This window comes from Pollicipes pollicipes, unplaced genomic scaffold, assembly GCF_011947565.3.
Source record: "Pollicipes pollicipes isolate AB1234 unplaced genomic scaffold, Ppol_2.1 Scaffold_4255;HRSCAF=5007_pilon_pilon_pilon, whole genome shotgun sequence".
NCBI lineage: Eukaryota > Metazoa > Arthropoda > Thecostraca > Pollicipedomorpha > Pollicipedidae > Pollicipes > Pollicipes pollicipes.
In genome coordinates, this window is record NW_023596454.1 from 47,784 (window position 1) to 64,561 (window position 16,778).

Sequence of the window (16,778 nt, forward strand, 5' to 3'; positions counted from 1 at the left end):
CTGAAGACGGTGCTCAGGATCTGGTGAACGCGAATTCCTGACGATGGGAGTGTCCACTGGGGCGGAGAACGGAGCTGAAGACGGTGCTCAGGATCCGGGGAACGCGAAATCCTGACGATGGGAGTGTCCACTGGGGCGGAGAACGGAGCTGAAGACGGTGCTCAGGATCTGGTGAACGCAGCGAACTCCTGGCGATGGGAGTGTCCCCTGGGGCGGAGAACGGAGCTGAAGACGGTGCTCAGGATCTGGCGAACGCAGCGCAGGCGGTGCTCAGCTGGCAACCAAGCACTCACGCAAGGAGACCTGCACTGGGCCGTAGGGGTATCACCACCAGCCAGCGGTCATGTTCCGGAAACGAGGGCGGGGGCGGTGAGCCATGTGTGCGCCAATGTTTGGTGCAGGATTCGGTGGCCAGAAACTTGGCGTTTGATTTCAGTGGCGGTGATGGCCCTGCGGACGGGGCTGGGAGATGGCCACGGCTTGTTTGCGTTGGCCCCCATGTTGCACTTACGCATGTGGGACGACGTCTTGGAGTCGCCATGTCTGAGAATTTGTACTGACATGTAATAACAAAGCAGGAAGCTGGGCTAACAACTTGCCGCATCTGAGCAGTACGGCCTGCGACCGCCATTGCTGTTGCTGTCATCTGGCCTGGAAAATCGCACTGCTGTTATCTGTTCGCATCTGCGGGGCCTTGAAAAAGCGCGGCCGTACTGCAGCGGCAGCACAGCTGGCTATGCGGTCCTCCACCGGGCCGACGCCTCGCGCCGGCGGCGCCTCAGTCGCCGAACGACGCGCGGCCGGCGCGCGCACCGCCTCCGGGCAGGCGGCGAGCGTCACCTTTGACCCGCGCGCGCGCGGTTGCGACTCCGAGTACGCCGCCGGCGACGGTGCCACGCGTCGCCGCGGGAGCTCGTGGCCTCGCGACGTTTGTGGCGTGGTGCGGGTGTGAGCGTGGTCACGTGACAGAGCCGGCGTTGCCATGGCAGCGCGGCCGGTCCGCCCGATCACCTGGACGCCGCCGGCGGCGCTGCGCCCGGTCTCTGAGCCGCCGCGGCTGACCCCGCCGCCGCCGCCGCCGCCGGACGCCGTCTCCGGCTACGCCGAGCTGTGCTGCGAGCGGCGGGCGGCGCGCTCGCCGCTGCTGCTGCCGCGACGTCGGCTCTCGGGACCCCCCGGCCGACCGCCGCCGCCGCCCTGGCGTGCGGCTGCCGGTGCCGTGTCCCCCGCCCCCCGTAGGGACGTTGACGCCATCTGGCTGACGGAGGTGCGTGGGGCGAGCCGCTCGGACGGCCGGCCCGCCGGACGGTGAGACCTGTCACCGACTCAGTGATGAATGATGTGTGCTGCAATATGCCCGTTGCTCCTGCGTGCGAGATCCAGAGGAGGCAGCCGTCTGTCCGCCCAATCAGTCTGTTCATCGCGCGTTTAATGTTTGACATCCACACACGCACGGGGGGTGATGTTAAATTCGGTGACACGACTCAGGCTGCGGGACCCCTCCACAGGCCACCGGTTGTGGGAGCACATATATATGAAGAAAGGTTACGTATCGGTCATTGTTATGAGACGTCAGTTCTGGTGTCCGCGAGGGAAAGAACCTCGCCGTACCTGTTGACAGCGCAGCGAAAGCGCATTTTTGCTTCATGTAAATGCGATGAGCATGCCGTTTTGTCCAACCAAAAATTGTGTCCAACATCCATACAAAGCACCAGCGTCCGCCGCCTCTGGCCGGGTCCCCCGCGCTGTCCGGCCCACCTCTGACCGGGTCCCACGCGCGCCTCGCGCCGTCCGGGCCGCCTCTGGCCGGGTCCCCCGCGCTGTCCGGCCGCCTCTGCCCGGGTCCCCCGCGCTGTCCGAGCTGTCTGGCCGGCTTCCCCTCGCCGTCGCAGACCATCTGCAGACGGATCTGGCTGCTGTCCATCACTCGGTGCCGGCCTCGGAGCCGGCGGTCTGACCCGCCCAATTTGTTTGGTTTATGCCGAGCTGGACCGCTGGTCGAACCGGACATATTGACACCCCACTATCGGGGCAACAAGGCCGCGCCCCTCTTTCCCCTCCCTCGATCCCACCCCCACACCCACCCTGACCCTCACCCTCGACGCGTGCAAGGATCGCTCCAGTCTTGTCGCCGTCAGAGGTCTGATGGGCTCCGCCACCTCTGATTGCTGCCGGTGTGCGCGGGTGGCCTGCGTTGCTATCGGCGCGGACGGTGGTGACGGTGGCGCGTGCGGCCCCATTCCACGAGAGACGCCGGCGCCGTGAAGCGACGGTGCGCGGCGCTCTCCGGCGCCATGTGGTGCACCGGAGCCGCGGTGATGAGACGGCCCCTGATATATGGCGCCGCCTCGCCGACCAAAAGCAAACAGATGTCGCCGGCCGCCTCCAAAAACATGCCGTTGACTTGATGACTCGGTTGAAAAAACACGCCGTGAATGGACGACCACGGACGGAAACCCGGCGGTTCCTAAACACTGGCGTTGGAGGCGCGCGGCTCGCGCGGGATGGTGGTCTCCCATTCTTCGCAGAGGATCGGATTTTTAATGAGAGGTTTCTTTTGTCTTCCTGGTGGCTTGAGTGCGGCCCCGGGGGTAAGGCGCAGATTGTATCAAAGGCAGAGCGACGACGGGAAGTTTGTCAGCGCGTGGTTTTCATTGGCACTCCTTGGTGCTTTGTCTTCGCATCGTGCCTACTTTCTTATTTATTCGGCACGCTGCTTTCTTATTTACTCGGCACGCCGCTTTCTTACGTATTCGGCACCCTGCTTTCTCATCTACTCGGCACGCTGCTTTCTATTCATGTGCATCGCATTGCATCCAGCGCTCTCTGCCCTATGCTCTTTATGGATGGAGAACTATGATTTTGCGGCGGAATGTGATTTCAAGATCATTGGTCTTGAACTGATGAGTCTGCATTTGAGCACCGTCCACCTGTGGAATGAGTCATGTATATGAGTCCTGGTCCAACAGTGAGTCCAGGCCCAATCCTGGCTTTGTGTGGTTTTGACGCATGTTTGCATGCAGGAAATGGCTCACGTGATAAAATTTTGCGTGAAGTAAGTTGGTCCTCCGCGCAAGGAAGCTTATGGAAACGTGATCACCAGGGATGGAGAATGCCGTAAAGGCATTTCCAGCACAGCGACCTTTCCATGGAAGCCTTTTCCTCCAGCCTTTTCCCTGGCATGTGAAACTGCGCAGTTTCCACCGAAGGTGGTGTCGTCACTGCGGCACCCGGCATACCGGGTTATCCACCAATGGCGGTCCCTCATCGAGAGAACCTCGCCGCCATGTTTTGCTCGCTGTCGTGGTCCACTAATGCATGTCGATTTGAATTACAAACTCAGCAGCTGGCGAGCTTGCCACTCGCCGTGAAGGCGTGTGGCATGTGGCGTGTGGCACGCTGTGGCATGCCACAGCACGCTCGTGGAGGCGTGCGGGAAAATGGGATGTTAAGTCATGCACGCAAGCTTGCTGTTCGGCTTTTGGTGCTGTTTGTGCGCCGAAATTTGATCTCGACTGGCCCCCGGCATTCGTGCCTAACTGAATGTTCAAGTTTTCAACGACTGCATGTCAGTGGGACGGGTGTGGCCGACGGCCGCATCATTTTCATAGTGACTCATGGTTCCGTGTGCTAGAAAACGATGCTCCAGAGACCAGGCCGTTCAACACCCGCAAACACCACAGCCACCTTGTTTACGTCACTATATATCTGCCAAAGCTCAGAACCCTGGGCGTAGATAGCAGCGCAGCGTGCACAAATGTTTGGAGAGCGATGTGGGTGGTGTTTGCGGTTCCGGTGACGACGCCGCCGATCAGGCCAATCGTCTTCCGCTGTCCGCTGTGAGATTTGTGACTTGGCTTTGCTGGCAAACGAGGCAGGGCCAACAGCCAACGTGTTTATAGCCAGCGGCTATGTAGAGGGAGACCGGCGGACACACATTTTACGGAGACTTCAGGCACCGTTCTGTCCTGGTCAAAACGATGTCGTCTCCTGGCGAAATATTGTGTGCGTGCTCGTGCTCGATTATCGCTGGATGGTTGGCGCCATGATAAGGAGAATGACGATTAAGTGTGTGTTAAGCGTGTTAAAGATTTGTCAAATTTCCCATCGCATGTCGTAAATTGCGTGCCCAGCTACCGACGCTGCACATTTTTTCCTAAAATCACACAATAGTTATAAAACTAGATTCACTCCGTAAGCCACGTCCAGAGTTTGTATGGTCTTTGAGCGAAACGGTTGATTGATAGCTACAGATGCCTTATTGTTACAGAAAATAAAATGGGGGTATTTTGTCAACCCTGCTCGATATAGAAAAAACGCCACGAGCACCTTTTGACTTGAAGGAGTATAATTGAGTGGGAACTATGGCAGTGGTCACGCTAACTCCTACGTTTAATAGTCTGCTTTTGGCATTTTGCCCCTGAAGTGTATCATTGCCTACTTAACTCTGTCACATGAGCATTTCTCGCCTTTCCTTCTCAGTGCATCGGTTATCCTGTGAGCATCAGCACACATCTCTCTATTTCCTTGGAAGGGCATCACAACGTTCGTCCTCCCAACAGAAAAAAGTTGATTCTGCTGCTATTCGTTTGGGCAAGAAAACTGCCATTAACTTGCAACCGTTCGTGTGGTTACGTCGAGAAGGCTTGGGCGTTTCAATCGCTATTCAAACTCTACTCCCCGCACGCCTGTTTCACAGAAGAGGCACGTGCTGGAGCGGTGCATGAACGAGGTCGAGCAGCGGCTGAACGACATCGAACAGACCCAGCCTGACGTGGTCACCAACGGTGACGTCGCAGAGGACCGCCTGCTGGAGGTGCAACGAAGCCTGGATGACGTCAATGCCCAGGCCAGCCGGCTGGCAGAGAACAAGTGAGTGCGGCAGTCGGCGCTGCTGATCTGCTCGCCGGACTCGGATTGTACGCTTGTGGCTTATCGGCTGTGGTAAATGCGATCTGCCTCGGTATATGATGGCGTGATTGCATATGATGCGCGCAGGTTCGACGGGCTGTTAGGGCGTAATTGATGTCGATGATCGACGAGAAAAGATTCGCTCTTTGGTGAAGAATCCGATAAGCACTAGAAATGATTCACGTCAAGTTGACTACAGCCCGGTCGAAGTCATTCAACTCGCGTTAGCTGAACCACGTCTGGCTTTACATCGATGCCTATTTTAGTTGCGAAGTCAACATAGAGACTATGCATCAACGTCTGGCTTTGAATTGCTCCTTGGCTTAATCGCGCACTGTTCAACCCAGCGACTCCCAGCGCTGCGCTGTGACGTCTGACATCTGTCTCAGTTGTTCCCGCCGTTGTTGGGCTTGCAACAGGCGGTCCTCTGACCCCGTCTGATTCCTGTCTAACCGACCCTGACCCCTGACCCCCGTCTGATCCTGTCTAGCCGACCCGTATGACCCCGTATGACCCCGTCTTACCCGGCGCAGTGTGCTACTCTCCCCCGGAGCACGCCGCTCGGCTGGCCGCCACCCAACGGTCGGTGGGCCTCTGACCCCGTTTGACCCGGTCTGACCCGGTCTGACCCGGTGCCTGTGCGGTGCAGCGTGCCACTCTCCCCGGAGCACGCCGCTCGGCTGGCCGCCCTCAACGGCCGGCTGCACTCGGTGGCGTCGACCGTCTCGGCGGCCTACGGCGGGCCGCCGGCGCCGCCCGACCTGGGCCGCTCGGTGGAGCCGCCCTGGGAGCGTTCCCAGACCGAGCACGGCGTGCCGTACTACCTGCACCACGGCGAGCGACGCACCCAGTGGGACCCACCCGCGGCTCGACCAGCTCATGCGCGGCCTGCCGCAGCTCGACGCCGTCCGGTTCTCGGCCGTACAGGTGAGCCGGCAGGGCTGCTGTGAACGGTGGGCTGCCAGTCATGGTCGGTAAGCCGTCCGCTTCTTCCTTGTAGCTTCTTCTTCCCCTTTGTTCGGATATATGGATTGCTGAACGACTGGCTGTGACAAGGAGACCCTCCGCTGTGCCCTCTGGACCTTACACTGGCCAGGGCCTCAACCTCTTTCCGTCAGCAGGAGTCACGTTTTTCTTCTCAGTTAGGGGGGTGGGGGCTCCGGCCACGTACCAACGTGGTCTCCAGCGAAATTCGATCAGCAATCCGATATTCGGCGTATTTTGAGAGTGGGTTACGTTATTTTTCACCGTTCAACCCCCTCAATCGATGCTGACCAAGTCGTGACTTGGGGACTGACCCCCGACCCCATCGTGAGTTGGGGGACGGCAGTACCTCAAATTACCTGCGAAATTACGTCCCTATTCGTCAGAATGATAGGGCTTCAGCTGTCTCACCCGCCTCTGTCCTCCTCATCATGGTAGAGCCGCGGCTGTCTAATCCAGCTTCGTTCCCCTCGCGGCGGCAGGGCATCATCGGCCTCACCCCATCCCTTCCCCGTAGGACGTCCGACTCTCACCTTATCCTCCTCTCTCTCGCGCCAGTTATCTCAGCTCACTCCCGTCTCCCTCAGTACACCAAAACTCTCATCTTATCCTCGTCCCCCTCGGCACGTCAAACATCTTACCTTACCCCCGTCCCCCTCTGCACGTCAGGTTCTCACCTTACTCCGTCTCCTTCGCCACGTCAGGCTCTCACCTTACCCACGTCTCCCTCGGCACGCGAGACTCTCGCATTGCCCCCGGCTTCGCCAGCACGTTAATCGTCTCACCTAACTCCCGTCTCCATTAGCACGTCAGACTCTCACCTTACCCCGTCTCCTTCACGTCAGTTATCTCAGCTTGCCTCTATCTCCCTCAGCACGCCAAACTCTCACCCTTACCCCCGTCTCACTCAGCACGCGAGGCTCTCGCATTTCCCCCATCTTTGTCGGCACATTAATCGTCTCACCTTACCCCGTCTCCATTAGCACGTCAGACTTTCGCCTCACCTCCGTCTTCCTCAGCACGTCATGCATCTCATCTCACCCCGTGCCGCCAGGACCGCGCTGAAGCTGCGGCGCCTGCAACGCGCCCTGCTGCTGCACCGCCTGCCGCTGGCCGAGGCTGCGCAGGCGTTTGAGGCGCAGGCGTGGCGCCTTCCAGCGACCGGTCTCGTGGCCGTGCCCGACGTGGTGGCCGTGCTGGTGGCGCTGTACGGGGGGATGGACCCTCCGGTGACGACGGACCTGGCGCTGAGGATGGACCTCTGTCTCAACTGGCTGCTCAGCGTTTACGACAAGTGAGTAACGGCGGCCCTGGCGCTGAGGAAGGGACCTCTGTCTCAACTGGCTGCTCAGCGTCTACGACAAGTGAGAGTAACGGCGGCCCTGGCGCTGAGGATGGACCTCTGTCTCAACTGGCTGCTCAGTGTTTACGACAAGTGAGTGACGACGGACCTGGCGCTGAGGATGGACCTCTGTCTCAACTGGCTGCTCAGCGTTTACGACAAGTGAGTAACGGCGGCCCTGGCGCTGAGGATAGACCTCTTCTCAGCTGGCTGCTCAGCGTTTACAAATGAGTGACGGCGGACCTGGCGCTGAGGATAGACATCCTCTCAGCTGGCTGCTCAGCGTTTACAAGTGAGTGACGGCGAACCTGGCGCTGAGGATGGACCTCTGTCCCAACTGGCTGCTCAGCATTTACAAGTGAGTAACGGCGGCCCTGGCGCTGAGGATGGACCTCTGTCTCAACTGGCTGCTCAGCGTTTACGACAAGTGAGTGACGGCGGACCTGGCGCTGAGGATGGACCTCTGTCTCAACTGGCTGCTCAGCGTTTACGACAAGTGAGTGACGACGGACCTGGCGCTGAGGATAGACCTCCTCTCAGCTGGCTGCTCAGCGTTACAAATGAGTGACGGCGGACCTGGCGCTGAGAATAGACCTCCTCCTCAGCTGGCTGCTTAGCGTTTACAAGTGAGAATCGGAACTGCCTCGACTGCCGCGCGGTGACTACGACGTGCGAGGATACGCAGTGGGGTGAGCGAGGCATCGCTTGGTTTGCTGCCCCTTCGCTCAAATGATGATGCCTAATGTAGTGTGCTGTTCGGAGTGAGTTGTATCATGCGAGCTGGAATCGTGGGCATGCAATTGACTTTGCATCTGGCGTGCAAATGTCAAAAAGAACCACGGAATATTGTGCACTATCAAGGCACTTGGCACGTTAACTCCTTAGTCCGCTGTATTTCAGCCCCGCTGTGATGTCATGCGTGGTTTTCTGGCATCCAGTATGACATCACACCTTCGTTGCAGCCGTCGGACTGGTCGCATTCCTGTCAGCTCCTTTAAACTGGCCATCATCACCCTCTGCAAGGCACATCTGGAGGAGAAATATCGCTGTGAGTACGGAGTTCCGACGCGAAATGGAAGTGAGGTCAAACGCTGCGGCCGCTCGCATCGTGCACCACACATACAGAGCTAAGTGCTCATTATTCATGGTCGATGTGCACCGTTGAGCCGGGTCAGATGTCGGCGTAGGCCGTAAGTAGTATTTGCAGTCGACGGACCAGCTAGGCGTACCGCTTCCGAGCGGAATGTCTGGTCCCAGGGAGATCAGGTTGGGTCACCAGAGGGAATGAACACCATCCATCGAGCAGGCTCAGCGGTACACCCCGTGCGTATTCTGCTGTCTACATGTGGATATCGGTGTAGGGCTTAAAGGAATGTCCCACATTTGAAGATATTTAGGCAGGTATCAGATGAGATGGAAAGGGCTCACGTATAATTAATGTCAGAATCGATGCCAAACTGACACTGTAAGTGCAGCATTGCCAGTGCAGCGGACGGGCCGACCCACTTATAGGACTGTATTCGCCGCAAGGTGGCTTGTTAATTTAGGTGTGTGTCAAGATGTCGATCTTTATGTGCACGTGTTTTGGCGCTTTGTCGTGGTGCTCTTTCATATTTTTCCGTGATGGCATGTTTTTTTAGGCGCATTTGCATTCTCGGTGGCGGCGCTTTTCATGCTGATTTGATTCCCAACATCAAGTTAGTCATAACTGGTAGTTACTACTCTGATGCCTGTATTATGTATTAAAAACATGCCATTCGTGACAGAGACTCGCGTTCAAGACGTGAAGCTAGTTGACAGCTAATTGCTGTCCGCTGACGAGACGATGCGTGCTGGCGTACTTCAGACACGAATAAGTTAATGGCCATATCTTTCTGGACCTTGAACAACAATATGGCCTTGGAGAAGGAAGTTTTTGTGGTGCTTTGATGACGGCATGCATCTTTGGGCAACTTCGAATTAGGCGGCGTGAAATAATCTGCACATGTTTGCGTGCACCTAGCTTACAGGCGACAGGATGCACAGTCTTACAAAGGGCATGACTGTGAACTGCAGTGAATGACCTTGAAAAGTTGATCAATAGCAGCTGCAAGGGGTCGAGGACTTCTCGGGTCAGTAAACGATCAGAGGAATGAACCGGAAAGCCCACGGAAGACTGTGCGGGAGGTGTCCCGGGGATACGCCTGGCTGCGCACAAGAGGGAAAGGATCGGATCAAGCGATGCGGATGATGTCTCGGTGTGTGACTGTGTACCAAAAGATCAAAACAGTATACTGCAATACGATAGAACAAACGCGTTTTCATGCCTGTCCAGTTTCACCACTATCACTCGTTAGAAGGGGCCCTGTGCACAAAGCCATCGCTGGTCCGGCTCCGCCAGCGACAGACTTTCACCTGGTGCTCCCTCCTCCCAGACATGTTCCAGTTGGGCGCCGACAACCGACAGCGGCTGAACGAGAAGCAGCTGGGTCGGCTACTGAGCCAACTGCTACAGCTACCTGGTCAGATGGGCGAGGAGGTCGCCTTCGGCCCCGCGGCCGTGCAACCGTCTGTCACCAGCTGCTTCCGCGCCGCCGCCGCAGCCGCCGCGGCCGACGGTGACGAAGAGGACGAAAAGGAGGGGGAGCAGGAAGAAACGACCTTGTGCGAAGCTGAGGTCCTGGACTGGCTGCGCGCCGAGCCGCAGAGCCTGGTGTGGCTGCCGGTGCTGCACCGGGTGGCGGGCGCCGAGAAGTCCCGACATCATGCCCGCTGCAATGGCTGCAAGGAGTACCCCATCGTCGGTTTCAGGTTCGAGCCGGCAGAGGCAGCGTGCATGTCTGAAAGCATGCGTAGTGCGACACGGAGGTTTACATTACTTGAGTGTTGGTGATTTTTTCCCAGTGCCCGACTTGCAAAGGGCGTTACAGAAATACACGTAAAAAAGTAAGGTAAATTGCGTTGTCACATGCTTCTTTGTAGTGGAAATGGTCCGCGTTCTGAAAGTAAGCATTCTATAAAATTTCCGTGAGCTTGGTTGGGTATCGAACCGAAACCAAAAGTTTGGTGACCAATCTGCTCATTTCTTTTGGTGCTTTTACGTGTTTTTCAATTCCATATCTTGCATCGAATATGTGTTCGCATTATATCGGGTTTTAATGTGCTAGGTATCAAAATGTGATGCGGTGTTGAGGATGTTAGGGAGCGTATTATTAAGTGGCATATGTCAGCTTTACAGCTTAAAAGTTGTTAAACGCCGTGTGAGGGCTGCATTGCTTCCTTGTAACTAGGACTGTCTTGCTCGTAATTATGGTTTTATGAAACCAGTCACGCGCATCACGCAGTTTCCAATCCTCTTGAGTTGATCCAGTTGTACCTGCGTTACAGATACCGGTGTCTGAAATGCTTCAACTTCGATATGTGTCAGCAATGCTTCTTCACCGGACGTGTCGCCAAAAGTCACAAACTCAGTCATCCCATGCACGAATATTGCACAGAGGTAAGCGAACATCAGCTGAGATGCTCTGGAGGGAAGAAATATAGTCTTAAATAGCCTGCGATGCATGCATTGGACCAGATCACTACCTCCCTCGGCGAAAGAGCCTCAGCACACGCTCCGAGTTGCGTGCCGCCAATTTGAATAAGCTCATTTTATACAACTGTTTTACTTCCCCACCCCTCTGTGAACCATGTTCGTCAAAGCTGAACGGCAATGCGGGATGAGTTGTAAAGGGCGACGCTGAGCACATGATTGTTGCACAAGCATTTCTCAAGCTGATCATCAAGCTGAGTGGTGGTTGGCTCATAAGTCATTTTCTATTCGGGAATGTCATGTGCCATTGATGCTGCGTGATTGGTCTTGCACCACGCTGTTTCGCAAACAAAACTTTGTTTTTGCTATTGCTGTCTTTTCGGGATTCGCGTTGGGCCTTGTTACCGTTATGGCTGTGTTCCAGAGTTCGTCAAGCGATGACATCAAGGACTTCACCAGGTCGATACGAAACCGGTTTCAAGTCGAAGCACTACTTCCGCAAGCATACCAAGCTGGGCTACCTCCCTGTCCAGCCCATGGCTGAGGTATTGGCCAATAAATCGTCCGGTTCGTTGTCCCTAAACATCGATGTTTTAGCGGTGCCGGCATCAGTGCTGCCGTTACGAAGCACAGGAGCTATACCTTGGTTTCGGCCTCATGGACCTGCGCCACATCATTCAGGGCTGCTGGGGTTCGGTCTGCTGTTTTAATATTTCCCTTATACAGTTTCCCTTTCAACTATAATCAGTTCGTCTCTGCTAGAATAGTTCGATATGGCCAACGACTTCTCTAAGCGTCATGTTCAACAACACGCCTTCGTGCCATGTTTTGCTGGTTGTTCATTTCCAAAACACATCATGACGTTCCCCTGTCACCCTTTCCCTTTCAACGAAACTCAGTTCGTTTCTGCCAGAATCGATTGATATACCCGACTTTTCGAAGCATCATGTCGAACAATACGTATGCATGTCCTGTTTTGCCCGGCCGTTCGCTTCCAAACACATTACGACCTCGTAGTTACGAGCGCTGTCGTCCGTTGAATTCCGTCCTAAGCGGTCAAGTCATTTTAAGTAAGTTATTTTAAACAACGCGTCTTCATGTCATGTTTTTGCGGTCGTTCATTTCCAAACACATCATGGCCTGGTAGTTATGAGCGCCGTTGTTTGCCGAATGCCGTGACGTCACACGGTTGTGTCGTCTCAGGGCGTCACTTTGGCCGCCTCCGCCGATCATCTGCGCACCTGCTCACTGGACCAGGGCGCGCGCACGAACGGACACGCAACCTCCGAAGTGGACGCTCACAGCTTCTCCAGTCCGGAGAGGTACGTTTCGTGCTGGGTCGGGCGATGCGGCGGTCCGGGCAGTCTGAAACATGATTGGGGTTGTGCTGTTTGAGGACTCAACTGCATGGGGATTTAACACGTTTGATAGACTAGTGTATCATGGCACTTCTGAAAAAAGATGCCGCCTGATTGTTTTTTTACAGGGTGTCACTGTGTATGAGTGTCAGTAGTGTCATCCTTGCCACATCAGCTGTACTCGTGTCGTTCGTTCTCGGAGCCCATCTTCATGTAATTGAAAGGTCAATTTGGCTGACTTTGCAGTATGGGGATTTTATGTATTTGTGCACGCTCGCTTTCATGCGCTCTTTTCTCAAAGGCCTTCGGCATTTGTGGAATGTTTTAGTGTTAAATGACATTTTGTTTATGAAAAATTTATATTTCGAAATGCTCCGAACGACAAAAATTGAAAATGAAACGGAAGCATATTCAGCTCTGCAGCGAATTACTATTTTTTCGTCATTTTCCTGCTTGTTTGACCTACAGAGCGATTTTCAGAAGAAACTGTTTGCTTTCAGCCACTTAGAACCGTGGACATATTGCAACTCTGGGCAGTTACACGCCATAGGCCTTTGTCACAGATTTCGTTCCGCAGCGTGGCCGTTACTTGCTCCACGGAAGCGAAGCACTGCCGAGCGTACAGTAACCCATCCGGCGTCCCATGTCTGTGCAGTGAGGACGAGCTGCAGCTGATCACGCAGTACTGCATGAGCCTCTCGTCCGAGGGCGTGTCGGACGAGACGCGCGACGAGCAGCTGCGCGCCGTCATCCGCCAGCTGGAGCAGGAGAACCGCGCCCTCCAGGCCGAGTACCAGCGGCTGGCACGCGCCGGCCCCGCCGCCCCGGCCGGCCTGCCGGCAGCCGCCGCCGGTCCGCCTACCAACGCCGAGCCGGAGGCGCCGCGCGCCGGCGACGACGCCGACCCGCCCCCGGCTCTGCCCGCCTCACCCCCGCCGGAGCTGGGTCGAGAGTCGTCGAAGGAGGAGGAAGAGGAGGAGGCCCCGCCTCCGGTGGCCTCCTCCGGGGAGAACGCACCTCCTCCGGCGGCGGAGGAGCCCGACGGCGGCCGACCCGAGGGCGAGGCCCCCCTGCAGACCAGGATGCAGGAGCTGGACGAGCACAACCGGCAGCTGGGGCAACGGCTGAGCAAGCTACGGCGCCTGCTGAACGGGGTAAGGGACGGGGTGGCCGGGACAGGCTAGGGCTGACGGGGGTACGGCGGAGGGGGCGGTCGGGATGGACTGGGGCTGAGGGGGGTAAGGGAGAGGAGCGACTGGGACGGGCTGGGGCTGACGTGTTATGGTGTATGGGAGCGGTCGGGACGGGCTGGTGCTGACGGGGGTACGGCGGAGGGGGCGGTCGGGATGGGCTGGGGCTGACGTGTTATGGTGTATGGGAGCGATCAGGAAGGGGTGGGGCTGACGGGGTACGGCGGAGGGGAGCGGTCGGGACGGGCTGGGGCTAAGGGGGTAAGGGAGAGGAGCGGTCAGGACGGGCTGGGGCTGACGGGACACGGCGAATGGAGCGGTGGGGACGGGCTGGGGCTGAGAGGGTATGGGATGGGAGCAGTCGGGACGGGCTGGGGCTGACAGAGTAAGGGAGGGGGCGGCCGGAACGGGCTGGTGCTGGCGCGGGACGTTGGACAGGAATGGTCGGTGATGTGCCCGGTTCGACGGTACCCTGGGCCAGTGACGGCTGGCATAGTCTCTCTGAGTTGTTTCTAAGTAACAGGAGCCAACTTCGCCTCTGTGTTATCTTGGTGCCTTTGTACCAGTGAATGCGTGCGTCTTCTGGCACCTTCCTCGTCTGATAGAACAATTTGTACAGACATGTTTGGTTTGGGTATTAGGTCACATTTTGCACGTGGTATCCACATGTGCATCACTCAGACATTAGGCCTTTTTACCTTTCACGCATCACTGCTACCCTAATTTGCCCCGCAGTATTCCAAATGCACCTAGTTCCGAAATACACGGAAAGTGGGATAGTCACGATTAAAACTTTTTGTTTGTCGTCAGGTAAATCAAAATAGCCGGTAAACCTGACTCTGGAAGCGTTTTTGTTTCATCGTCATGTACCTACTCGCCATTTTACGTTTGTGCATTTGGTTGCATGGGACCAAATCATTAAGTACTGCAACTATGACTTAACAAATAAGTGCTTGATGATGAAACAAAAGCGCCTCTGGAGCAAACCGTTATGTCTATTTTGGCAAGTTTGACGATGAACCATGGATATCATTCCCGCTTGTCATATTTTCGAGATTGCAAATTTGGTACCAAAGAAGGTTTTAGTCCCAAAAGGTTTGCGTGAAAAGGACTATTACGCACTCACGCTAAAGCAGAAAAGACCAGCCAATTGTTGATGAGGTGGAGACCGGATTATGTCGTTTTGGGGACGCACGGTTTTGTGAGTTGACTTCTTACAAACACGGAAAAAGTCCTCCGCGCCGTCAAGCCTCAGCGCATCTCGTCACGCACGCACGTCATCACAATGCATTTGCACGGCGCCAGGACGATTGCAGACGGCAATCCGCGCAGCTGTGAAGAACGTGATGTGATGTGATGTGAAAGTGATGTGAGTATGTGTGGGCCAACGCAAGGCCGTCCGAGCGTCCCGAGTTGACGGTCCGGTGTCTGCCTGCAGGGCACCAACCTGGCCCGAAGCAGCACGCTGCAGACGCGCTCGGTGACGGCCTCTCAGCTCGCCAGCGACTCCCCAGCGCCCGAAGGTCAGCCCAGCACCGACGCCAGCGGCAGGGGCGCCGAGCTGGCGCTGGCCGCCGGCTGGCACGGGGCCAAACAAGCAGCCGGGTTTGCGAGGGATATTGGTAGACGAACTGTAGTGCTGGGATCACATGTAACTGCTTCCATCACGTACTGATATGCGTACGTCGCTTCCATCATGTATTCATACGCGCACGACGCTCCCATCATGTATTTAGACGCGTACAACGCTTCCATCATGTATTCAGGCGCGTGCGACACTGAAGTAAAAAATGGAGTTCAACGGAGAGTGGGGCAGGACAAAGAGCAAAAAGCGCAAGGTCCCGATGCAAAGATAATAGAGCAGGGTATCTCTTCTCTAGCTTGGGTACCCTGCAAGATGCTCCCTTACCCTGAAATCGATTTGCTGTCGGTTGGTCAACGATAAGGCAGCTTCGGGTGCACTGTGCCAGTTCAGATCTGGGTCGTATAGCTTGCCCCAGATGCAGTTGGGTTGGACTGGATAGGATGTGTTGATATACATAAATATAAGTCGACTACAAGAGGTAAGTATTTCTGCCCCGATAGTGCAGTTGGTTAGAGCACCTACCTTTCGATCCACCCATCCGTGGTGGAGTGGGATCGAGTCGCTTTGGGTTCTCGCTTTATGACCTCGACGGATGTGGCTTGTGGCCGATGGCAGCGGCCGCGCTAAAGCTCAGATGACGTCAGAGGACACGACGCATCGTGCCGGATATTGTGGCATGTTGAAATTTTGCCGCTAAATTCTGCCCCTGACCTGGAACTGCACGATCAGATTGCAGTTGTCAAGGTTCACACAGCAAGCAGTGTCTAGCGTGAGCTCTCATCCCAGAAATCCATTCATTCAAAAGGTTGGAAACAAATCCTGAAAGATACGTGCGAGAATGAATGGTTATGGTTGACTTATAAGAAAACAATATACAGCTGTGCGTGCAAAGTATGCCAGCGGACTTGTACTGTCACCAACTATTCCACACGAAAACTATAAAGTGGGTGTAAATCTCACATATCGCTCAGATTACCAGTGAGCTGAATTTGCGAACTGTGTTAAGAACATTTTATCCGTTTCAGGTGGCTGTGGGCGTCCGATTCCGCTGGCTTTTTCGCTGCCCAGCAGAGAACAGTTCAACGCAGAGCTGCTGAGTGCGTAGCTGCGTAGCTGCGTAGATTGCCCCCTCCCCCACCGTTGGTGGAAGTTATGACCCAGACAATGCTGTCGGGTGCATGCTACATCCGAGGTCCGTGGCTACCGCTGGGTGTAGGTGTGATTTCACGAGTGGGCGATTCATTACAACAAGCTACTTATCTTCCGAATGCATATCCTGACCGCATGGCTGACTGTCATGCGATAGAGCTTTGAGGCCGAGTGGTGAGTTGAGAGATGAGGGTCGCCGCCGCCACGGGTGCATGGTTCGCCCTGTTACTGGGAGAGTGAGGTGCCGGGCACATCGCTGCACCGGGCTGTCCACTGCTGGCTGGGTATTTGAATATTATCGTGTTGAACGCAGCCGTTATGTGTGCTTTGTGTAATTGCCGTGAACAATGTGATATTTACTGGTCTTTACACGTTAGCAAGCGCTTCCGGAGCGGCGGCAGTGAATGTTGGAGCGCAGGTGAGAGCGGTCGCGCCCTGTTTCGTATCTTTTTGCGGCTAACGCGTCAACAGTGTGTTGTGTAAATAAACAAAAGAGCCAACCCAGCGTTCACATGGCCCGGTTTTGGTTGCAAGTACTGTGGCGTTTAGATAGCACCATATCAACATGATACCAACCAAATGTCTTTAACTCAAGAGGTGAGATGAATGGAACTGAGCACTGACGTCCTAGATCCCCCGTTTATTCGAAATAAACAACGCTTCTAACCGCTGCATGAACTGCCCGCGAGCACAGAGCAGGGGGATGTATTTGAATGAATATAACATTGCCAAACTTTCGGCATGTCAA

General features: G+C 55.7%; 1 protein-coding gene and 1 pseudogene across 1 annotated transcript in view; both read left to right on the top strand.

Annotated features, from left to right (window-relative positions):
• LOC119096172 (dystrophin) overlaps nt 1-7,193 on the top strand; it is a 39,180-nt gene extending 31,987 nt beyond the window's left edge. The window contains exons 6-8 of the mRNA XM_037218974.1: nt 4,700-4,872; nt 5,561-5,761; nt 6,950-7,193. Coding sequence (XP_037074869.1) covers nt 4,700-4,872; nt 5,561-5,761; nt 6,950-7,193 — 618 coding nt within the window. The remainder of the gene's footprint in view (nt 1-4,699; nt 4,873-5,560; nt 5,762-6,949) is intronic.
• A 2,460-nt stretch (nt 7,194-9,653) lies between these two features.
• LOC119096173 (dystrophin-like) lies at nt 9,654-16,442 on the top strand (annotated as a pseudogene).
• The last annotated feature ends 336 nt before the right edge of the window (nt 16,443-16,778 follow it).